The sequence below is a fragment of the Gasterosteus aculeatus genome, chromosome 5, assembly GCF_964276395.1.
Source record: "Gasterosteus aculeatus chromosome 5, fGasAcu3.hap1.1, whole genome shotgun sequence".
Taxonomy (NCBI): Eukaryota; Metazoa; Chordata; class Actinopteri; order Perciformes; family Gasterosteidae; genus Gasterosteus; species Gasterosteus aculeatus.
This window is the reverse complement of record NC_135692.1, coordinates 14,354,247-14,364,706: the sequence shown is the minus strand read 5'-3', so window position 1 is coordinate 14,364,706 and position 10,460 is coordinate 14,354,247. Positions and strand designations below refer to the sequence as shown.

The following is a 10,460-nucleotide window of genomic DNA, read 5'->3' as shown; positions in this document are numbered from 1 at the left end:
ACGCACGCATAAATCTAGCAGTTTACTGGCAGGACCCCCGCGGCTGTCTGATGACCTGACGACATGTTTTTTCCTCTCAGCGGGGAGTCGCTCCCTGGATGAAGCTGGAAGAGGAAGACAGTTTGGCCGATGGCTGCAGTTTGGTGTCTACAGGTTTAAACTCTAAAGGTATTAAAGTCATCCTTCTTCTGCCATATTGAACACTAGAACTGCTGCGTAGTCGGTCCAAATTCACAGTCACTTGAGCGTAATTTGGTGAGCCGACCACACACGACGTGTCCATTAGTCAGAAAGACTCAACTAAAAATCTAATTGATACTCAAGAAGAAGTCAAAACAAATGGTACCTCAGGTAAAAGTACACATCATGGGTGTTATGGGAAGGATTGATGACTGATGCAGTAACATTTTGATTAAAGAGAGAGCTTATTCTTTTGATTTGATGAAATGTGAAATGGCTGAAGAGAACACACTATTTCATTTATGTGTCGAGCTAAATAACGGCAGTGTTATCTGCAAAAAGCCCTTTAGGTAACAATGATCGCGACAAGTCTTAAGAGGGTTAGAAGCGGTAATCTGGTACTTTTTGGAGGGCAACTGCCCATAGATGCTGGTTAGCAGCGGATTAAAGCAGAGCTTTTGTAACTAAAAGGGGTCAAACAGAATAACCGATCTGATACTTAATAAAACTCGGGTCTACCTGCTCACAGACCTGCTCAGGCAAAGCGCGACAGCTGGAATCACTTCGCAGGAGTGAAGGATAAATGTTGTTCTAGTTGCTGTTGTCCTTCTCCATCTGTGACCGCGTGCGTGTCGGAGGGGGATAAACGCCGGTGGGGTCTGAGGGGAAGCGGAGGTGTGAACGCCACGCGGAGACAGAAGCCTTCACCCCGGCGGGGAGCGGCGAGGTGTCTTAATGTTTTTAGGGGCCGACAGGTGCGTCGGCCGGCGGACTCCCTAACAGCCCGTGATGAGGACTGTTACTCGTCTGTTTGCTTTTTATTTTCCTTCTTCACGCCGTCGCTGGATGGGGGGGTGGGGGAGGCGTGCTGCTTAAAGTGCATTCAGTGTTACCATCAGCCTGCTCTCTAACATCTACGTGGGAAGTCGTTTGATATCCACCTCTATTTGCTCACTGAGGCCTAAAGGTCAGAGAAAAAAAAAAAAAAACACACCATGGGGAGGGGTTTGTATTTAAATGTGCGATGTTGCCTCAGACGTTTGAACACTTCCTGCATCACAGCGTGTTCGCGAGGGAACGACGCGCCTTTTAATCGGATTATTGTTTCTGTGATCCGGATGCAAACACTCTTCCTTTTTAGGGAACGTTTGTGGAAACCTGTTTTTATTTCAGGCCGTGGCAGAAACACACAACAGGAATAACATGAACCAAAGGAAGCATTTTTCATCATTACATGAGACACAGATCTTTAAATAATCTCTTCACGGCTGCTGGGCAGCGTAATCGCATCGTACACATCTGCTTCAACCGCTCCATCAGATTCAAAACGTCTCTCCGGGGCGGTCAGACCACCTCCAGCGGGTCCCTGTCGGCCTTTGACACCGCCACCGTTACACTGTCGGGAAGACGCACGGCCAGCTTCTCCCGGAACACGGCCAGAAACCCGCGCTCACTGTTGCTATGGTCACTGAGGATGACGCTGGTTCCCGCCGCCGCCGCGTCCAGCACTTCGTGGTGGGACATCTCGCCTGGACCAAGGGACACGATCATTACCACGGCGCGCAAAGTGAACGTGAAGAAAGTCATTATTTGGAATCGTTTCGAATGAAGCTCGTGATAATGCTTGAGATGTCCACCTGTGATGTAGAGGTCTGCCGTGACCCCGTTCAGCACGGAGGCCCCAGATCCGGCACACACAGCCGCCGTGCACACCGAGGACTCTGCCGGAAACCACAATAACGACTCACTGCCGCACACTTTTACACAGCTTCGTTATCCCATAAGCTCCATAGGATTTTTAAGTATTGAGTATTCAGGACGTCGGGCTGAACTCTTCATATCCCTTTGACGTGGAACAGCGGTACAATGCCGTGAGGGTTCGTTACCTGGCGTCCGCCCGGAGCCCAGGGCCAAGCGGAGGTGACTCAAACCCAGGTGGGACTTCATTTTCTGGACGGCTGTTGCCACGGTTACCGGCTGGTCCAAAGCGATGAGTCGTCCTTGGCCGTGGCCCGGGAGAGGCGGCTGCAGGGAGGGAAACATACTGTTCATGCCAGGACTTTCCATGGACCTCCCTGTGAAATGTACAGGTTAGCTTTTAAAAAGGATAAATATCTCCGTTTCCTCCTTAACTCTTTTGTTTTTCCTCCTAATTTCTGAAACTAAAACGTTGGTTGTGCAAACACTAACTGGCAGAATGTCTCGATGTCCCTGTTGTACCTTTTCTAACTTCAGGATGCTGAGCGAGTGGCTGGCGGCGTTGTGCCGTAGCAGAGTCTGGACACTCGGGGTCAGCGCCGAGTCGCTGCAGGTAACGCTGACGTGGACGCCGCCGTTATCTGGTCTGTTAACAGGGGAAATGAACCATTACTTTCCAGCGCGAAGGACCTCAGCGGTGATCAGTGGGTTGTTTTCTTTATCTACAATTTTGGTATACCTTATATTACGACCAACCCATTAACATAGATAACTAGATTATGTTCTTTTCAGTGTTTTGTGAAAGTCCACACTTGAGCAGGCAATCACTCGGAGGGCGCCGGGACTTTTATGAGGTGTCAACGTTGTGCTACTGGAGCTGGGGACGGCGTCTTTGATCTCCGAGGTGTGAAAGTCAACCGCGGAATTGCATTCACGAGCTAATTAGCTCTACAAATCCGCCGCAGAATAATAAACGCAGGCCGGTTGTTGTGAATACCTCAGCGGCGTCGGCTTCCTCATTACGAGATATTGACACACAAACACAGCTTTCACAACCTTGAAAAGGGCAGGTTTTAAAATAGCTCCGTTGTGAAAGTTTCAGTGGGTTTTCCTGCTGCAGTAAAGCTGGAGGACTGTAATCAGAAACCTATTCTATGTTCTGTAAATTGTCTGCAGGGAGATTAAAAGATTAAAAGATTGAACCTGTTGACCGAATGTTGCAGCGTTGATTCACTGCCACAAGCTTTCAGTTCCTCCATGACGCCGTGTAGTTCCTCTGCGCTCGTCACGGTGAACTCCAGCTTGTGACTTTGGGAGGCGGCGCCCGCGGCCTGACTGAGCACAGACACCTGCCCGCTACCTGAGAGTCAAAGACGGACACCAGAGATGGTAAAAGAGACAAGATGGAGGACGCGTGGTCAGATTAACGTCCTGCAACCTGCAGGTGTGCGTGTGACACATCTTCCACCCACCGAGTCCCCCGACCAGCCAGTCGTTCACTCCTCCTTTGACGCTGTCCCACGACGTGTGAGGGGAGAAGATCGCCATCCGGGCCTCCAAAGCCCGGATGACCAATTTCTGCTTCCAGTCTCTCTGAACCAGGCGCTTGATCGGCCGAAACAGCGGCGGGTGATACGAGACGACGAGGTCACAGCTCATGGCCTCCGCCTCGTCCATGACGGCGTCCGTCAGGTCGTTGGTAAGCAGGACGGTCTTGACGGGCCGGGACTCGCTGGGCTCCACCAGGAGGCCGACGTTGTCCCACGACTCGGCCAGAGACAGAGGGGCGAGCTGCTCCAGCACCTGCAGAACCTCCTTCAGCTCCATCGGGCCGGGGGGGCAAGCAGAACGAGAGAAGCGGCGGGCGGGAGGGAGGCGAGGAGGGGGTGAGCGTCGGGGGGCCGAAGCTCGTTGGCCCGTGAAGAGGAGGCAGTGGCCGTAAAGGGCAGTGGAGGGAGGTGGAGGTGTGGGGGAGAGAGGTGGAGGTGTGGGGGAAACTGCGGAGGCAGAGGAGCAGAGAGCAGCCTTGGAGGTCAAACTCCTCCAGGTGCAACGCCTCGGATAGCTGAGGGAGAAAAATGTCCGAGAAAGGCTTCTACATCCGGGGGACATCAGTGGAGACCTGTGTGGACAGAAAGAAAAGTTCACAAAGCCTTCCTTCATAATTTAGTTAACCCACAAACTTTGTGTCTAGACATAATGCGATATAAAATAAAAATGTCTGGAACTTGAGCCTAATATTGTTTTAAGAATAAAGTGATGTCCCGCTATTTAAACATTCTGTATGTAACATGAGATCCAACCATATGGTGACTAGCTGCTGGTTAGCATGAGGCTAACAGCGGAGCTAGCTGACATTAGCCGCTAACACGGAGGAAATGACTGCGCTTTATTTAAAAACACACAGCGCACTCATCGATGTGTGTGCCGGTGAACGCAGCAAACTTTCGCTTGCCTTTGACAGTAAAGTTTGAAGACTACTTGCGGTCTCTGGTTGTACACATTTCTCCTGAGCTACGAGAGCGAAACACGTTTGTCCCTTTCCGGCTTCCGTCTCTTAAACGCGTTGTTTTGATTGGCCAGTCGGAAGTGAAGGCGGAGCGCGATGGTTTGATCGGCAAATTGGCAAAGTTAAAAGAAATAAAACGTTTTTCCACTATTCTTTTACTTATTTCCATGACCCTTTTCGACCTAACTTATTTTGCGTTTTTATTAAAGACATTTCTTGACCTAGTATCATCTTTCTCCATGAAACTTTTTTTTTTTACCATATATTCACTTTTAAAAAGCAAAAATTTAATCGAGCTAACAAAATGTACTTTTTTGTCCATGATATTTCTCGACCTACCATATTTTTTTCTTTTTTCAAAACATTTTTTGACTTTTTTTCCATCATATTTTCGACCCAATACATTTTCACTTCTTCGTCCAAAGATAACTAAAAATAAACGTAAAAATCATACAAATACAGCTTCATAATGTTTCTAAAGCTTCGAAAGTATATGTTTGTTTGTTTTGCCATGTACACATTTTAATATACAACGTATGTAATGTGGAGGATTAAGCCTTTTAATCTGATGGAGATTATGCTTTACGTCATCCAGATGCAAATATTTTTCCCTTCAGGGAGCATTTTGAGGATTCTGAAATGCTCGATCTACGCCCACAAAGGGCACACTTGATGTCACAGATTACAAGGATATGAAAAAATCCCACTATGGGGTCAGGAAATAAATCCTCTGCACGCAAACGTGCATTAGGTTAAATGCTTTATATTCAGCCCTCGCATGGCCTTATGCAGGTTGAGGATATCGATGTTTGACCCAACATGCCCACGGACCATCTTTTGGGATCAGAGAGAACCTACTTTCATTCAGGCTGTGACCGAATCACATAACATGAATAACATGCACCCAAGGAAGCACTTTTCATCATTACATGAGACACAAATATTTAAATACATCCGTTTAAACTGCTTCATTAGAAAAAGTGGAAGGTGCTTTTGTTGGCATTTTTGATTTTATCCAATCAAAACATGGCTCTGAGGCGGTCAGACCTCTCCAGCGGGTCCTCGTTGGCCTTCGACACCACCACCACCGGTGACAGGAAGATATTTTTTGACCTATTTAGACCTCTTGGTTCAAAGTATTTCCTTTATTTGTCTATGGAAAGACTGAAATCGCTTCAGTTCAGCAGAATTTAAGTTCATGTTGGATAAACTTTTTCTTTTACTACAACTATTAACAACGACATTTTACAAAAAGTTCCCCTCAAGATGGATTTATTTCATTAATAGTTTTGTCTTTTCTTTTTCTCAAACATAAAGGGTTGCTGTGTGAGGTTTAATGTTTTACAGCTAATTGTGAGCAGGAGAAGACTAGATGATTTTTATGAACCGTATAAACTCAGCAGAAACCCAACGTGTTACAACTCAGCAAAAAGAGACTTTTGAAACAAAGGACCGCATCAACGATGATTGCGGTGATCGGTTAAACCGCAGTTCTCATGCATGTCAACGAGCCGCTGCCGAGTGGCTACCTCTAAACCGAGTCGGAGGGCGGCCGACGGAGAGATTATTGGGGATTAATGCAATAAAGGTCTGGCCCCGATCAGGGGAGGATCAGCGCAAAGGGCCGGCAGCGAGAATTACATCATCTGCTTCCTCCTTTGCCCCCGTCGACCTCTCTTCACGCTCCTCGGTACCGAATGGGATCTCACCATCAAAACACCCAGAACATCAGATCCCAACGCATTAAGCAATATAAATCCTTCACAATTCACGTTGAACCCTGAGAATGTCTCACTCATGCATTAAGCATATTGCCGGAGTTGTACGTAGTGCACAATCTGTGGAGTGCTGCTGACAGATGCGGGTTCAACAGCAGCGTCCCTTTTGGTAATTGGTACTATAAGCCCCCGTGTCCAATCTGTCCCCCCATTTGAGACCTGCCACGGATGTCACGCAATAACATCTGTCTGGCTGCCGCGCGGCGGCTGCGAGGTCGCACACATGTGTGTTTAATCCGAGCGCTGCTGACTCTGGGTCAGTTTGCCGCTGCTGGAGAAGGAGCAGGTGTTCTGTTCGCACAGCGGGAAGGGAAATTTGTGCATGCGCAAAAAATGCAATTTTGAGACTAAATGTGATGGATGTGCACTGGATGCTGCTCCAGATAAAATACCTTTACATTCATTATACTTTTACTTGTACATGCTTTTACAAGATTTAATGCTATTTAATTCTTCCTCACATTCTGCCTCTGTTTCTACATTTTTCTAACCATTAAAAACTTTGTGGGTGTTGCCTGTTTAAAAAACGGCTCAGACGTCATTCATGATCGCCCTCCATCAGAACATATTTTGAACCTTTTTGGCAGAAAATACTAATACTGTTATGCAGTATGAGATCTCTTAATCTCCTTGTCCCGCCAAAGCCAGTTCAGGGAAGTTGTTCAAACCCAAACTATTGCCAGATGGTGCAGCAGCTTGCTGATGTTTTTGGTTTCCAAATCCCATTTTGAAGATTTATTATATAATCAGGGAGTTTTGTGCTATTATGCAAGTAGTAGAGTCATGCTGGGTTGCACATCAGACGAGCGACGTGTCACCACTTAAACCACGAGCTGCAATGATTCAGTCGCATTCAGTCTAACAAAAACTGCTGTGCAAAGTTTACATGGTTCAATGTTTTATTTAGGTATCCGGAAAAAAACACCTGTTCCCAGGATTCAATTTGTTGGAATGAATCCACAAATAAATGAGTTAAAACAACACATTGCAACAAGCCCAGCCTGAATAATACTAAACATGTACATTTTAGTGAATGCTTGAGGACTTTACATGTCATTTTTGCATGATAACATTAACACAAAGACATAAATTGAATACTTTAAAATTACTTTTGTATGTGAAATAAATGCCATCAAACTCATTTTACGGACTTTTGTTCAATAATCTTGAGAAATATCAATTAATCTTTGCATAGAAGGAAAATTCTCTCTGAGATCGAGTTGACATCACCGACTCCTCTGACTGACTCTATTTTTTGCAGCACTTCATTCCAATTTTCAAAATGATTACTTGTCCGTTGTAACATACAGCCAACAATTCTTTGTAGAAAGACGCCACCGACATTAACGCCCGTAGAGCTGCAACGGTACTTTCTCGATCGACAGCCTCCTCAACCGTCATTTGTTGGACATCATCCTGACGAACTCTGCAGCAGAGAGACAGAGCGCGGTTGTTTTAGTGAGAAATTAGTCCAGAAGACCATCGTGGACACGTCGAGCTGAAACGCACCTTCAAAGTCTACCGTGCCGTCGCCGTTGTCGTCTGCTTCTTTCACGATGGAGTCGATCTCCTTGCGGCTCATGTGCTCGCCCATCAGCTTGCTCATGGCCGAGCGCAGCTCCTCTGTGGTGATCACTCCGTCTCCGTCCATGTCAAACTGAGCAGACAAGCGTAAGAGGGTGAGGCCCGGGGGTTAAACCGTGGCATCGCGGTGGGCGACTCGGTCAAATCCTTGCACCTCACCTCTTTGAAGGCGTTCTTCAGCTCCTTCATGCCGATCATCCCGGCCGTTTCTGCCAGAAGTTTCGGGGCCATCAGCTCCACGAAGTCCTCGAAGTCCACTTTGCCCCCGACTGCAGTGAAAATCACGACAATGGATTCAGGACTCTCCCCGGGGGCTCTTCTGTGTTTCTCCCATTCTGTACTCATCCTGAATCAAAACGAGCTACTATCTGTCCAATAATTGATTACTGGATTTATTCAACAGATCAATTAAACCAACAAGACTCACCCAGAGGCCCCTCTTTGAATACATATTGTGTGTGTACCTTTCAAAAAAAGTTATACATCTACAAATAAATCTTATTATACAAAAACCCCAAAGTCTGATTAGTCATTTAATTCAGCAGGTGGGTCTTTGGCCTGCAGGGACTCACGGTTCATGTTGATGTTTTGGCTCAGCTCGATGAGCTCCATCTCCGTGGGCATGTAGCCCATCGTCCTCATCAGGTTCCCCAGGTCCTTACAGCTGATCAGCCCGTCCTTGTCTTTATCAAACTCATTGAACGCTTCGCGCAGCTCTGCAGAGGCGTGTAAAAAGGTAGTCAGTTCAGGCTGTGTGGCGATTGACAAGTAGATGAACTCGATGTGCGTTTATGATGAAGTCATTGTAGAGAATTTAATTTACCATCAATCTCATCATCGGCCAGTTCTCTTGACTGCACAGAGAGAGAAAACAATACATTTTTATTGATTAATATATTCCTACAAGCCTACAGAAAGTGCATCTCTGGTTGTTATGAATCCATCAAACTTTCTCAAACATCATCACAATCCCATGAAAATGAAATTATAGGAAAAAGATTGTTACTCCTCTACTCACAATATTTTTCCCTCCTCGCAAGAAGATGCACGCTGCCCCCAAACTCATGTCTGCAGGAGGGAAATGTGGTTATGAAAAGTCATGAAGTCTGTGACACTTTATGACCTCCTGATGCAGATCTGCGGGTTTGTGCCAGAGCCAAGAAATCGGGATTAAGACAGATTGAGCCGGCTTTGTTCCCGCTGTGGGATTGAACCCTGTGTTTTACGTTCAAAGCGTGTGCTCGCGTGTCTGCATTTTCTAACATTGTGAAAATACTTCCTAACTCCAATAGATTCATAAGAAGATGAAAGAAAAAGAAAATAGTAAGATTAGATTAAAAAAACATTTGGAAAATAAGAATCTGCTCATTTGTGCTCACCTTTTCCCGGTTAGATTTCTTTTCCTAAGCCAAGCGCATTATATGTGACCCTGGAATCCAAGAAGCGGCGGTTAGTTGACCTGCAGTTCAGAGAGGCGTCGGTCTTCCTTGTGCTTCTTTAAGCTTCAGTCTAGTTCCTCCTCGCCCGGAGTCCCGTCTCTCACTGTGTCCAGCTGGTCTGCCCGGCCCGCCGGGATGCTGGGAGGTTGTATGAAGGAGGTGTGGCTGCATCCAGAGACGGGGGCGGAGCCACGGGTTTGACGTTCAGCATCTTTGAGGCGGAGGGATGCGGCGGGGGTCGACGTGACATTGTAAAATAATAAAATAATACTGTCATCCGAGCCCACGGCTCGTTCTATATGCGTTCTATATGCTCATTCTATATGCTTGTAGGAATATATTAATTGCGGAAATGTCTTCTTCCTTTATGACAACCATCAACCACGGCACAAATGCTCCACAATCATCTCATAAAAAGACCGCCTCATAATCATGTTCAATGATTTGCTTTCATTCCCTCTTCAGAAATACAAGGTTCTAATAACAATAACAGTTTCCTTTATTAGTTCCCTGTGGACCGAGACACTCTTCTATTGTACGGTTAAATGCATTACTCCTAATTGGAAAAGCATTATTTTCCAAGAGTGACCGTACACACTTATGTAAAGTAAAATAGGATAAGACAAAACTTGAGAGTTAGACTTTAAAAGAAGAGCGGCTTAGTCAGGTCCTCTGTCTGTTGTTAAAGCCCCTATTGATTTGAAGACATTAAACCCCAAAAATTGATTTGTGATCTATTTAACAGCCTCGTGCCAGTTACCGCTAAAATTCTAGTGTGTGATAATCTGCACAGGTATTGGTTACATATGTGTGGAGAAAACCAAATAAAGGATTATTTCCTTCATGAAATACCCCGATGACAATGTCAGGGATTAAAGCCCCACGGTCAGTCTCCTCTTCCAGTGGCTGAGCTGAAACACCTCTGCGCCGGGTCTGGACACTATTTGTGTGGCCCGACCTCAACCCCTCTGTCTGCTTCCCTGTTATATAAATTCAGATAAAATCAGTTTACATAACAGCTATAATCCACCGCAAAAGCCAGCAACGCTTTTGGCATTCCGGCCCTCATTGCATTGGGCCAGCTGTGGGGTTTTGCAAAGCCGTGGCCATGGCATAATATCTGCTGAGTGGGGCGCAGCAGGCACCACCCTAACCTGGCTGAGGGTTGTAAGCAGGAAGCAGATATATCTATATATATCTGTATATGTATGTATATGGACGTGTGCGTGTGTGTATGTGAGTTAGCTAAATGTGCACAATGCAGAGATTATA

The 10,460-nt window shown here is 46.2% G+C and overlaps 2 protein-coding genes across 2 annotated transcripts; both read right to left on the bottom strand.

Annotated features, from left to right (window-relative positions):
* Positions 1-1,327: 1,327 nt before the first annotated feature.
* Positions 1,328-4,470, bottom strand: nif3l1 (NIF3 NGG1 interacting factor 3-like 1 (S. cerevisiae)). Its single transcript, XM_040176234.2, has 7 exons — positions 4,334-4,470; positions 3,351-4,000; positions 3,082-3,238; positions 2,401-2,524; positions 2,067-2,205; positions 1,818-1,901; positions 1,328-1,709 (listed from the first exon to the last, which is right to left on the bottom strand). Exons 2-7 carry the CDS (start codon positions 3,988-3,990, stop codon positions 1,525-1,527), a joined length of 1,329 nt encoding a protein of 442 aa, XP_040032168.2. The 5' UTR covers positions 3,991-4,000; positions 4,334-4,470; the 3' UTR covers positions 1,328-1,524.
* Positions 4,471-7,046: 2,576 nt separating this feature from the next.
* Positions 7,047-10,080, bottom strand: cabp5a (calcium binding protein 5a). The gene is made up of 7 exons (XM_040176290.2): positions 9,129-10,080; positions 8,768-8,817; positions 8,573-8,603; positions 8,322-8,465; positions 7,909-8,018; positions 7,675-7,822; positions 7,047-7,591 (listed from the first exon to the last, which is right to left on the bottom strand). The coding sequence occupies exons 2-7, from the start codon at positions 8,813-8,815 to the stop codon at positions 7,563-7,565; spliced, it is 510 nt and encodes a 169-aa protein (XP_040032224.1). The 5' UTR covers positions 8,816-8,817; positions 9,129-10,080; the 3' UTR covers positions 7,047-7,562.
* Positions 10,081-10,460: the final 380 nt, after the last annotated feature.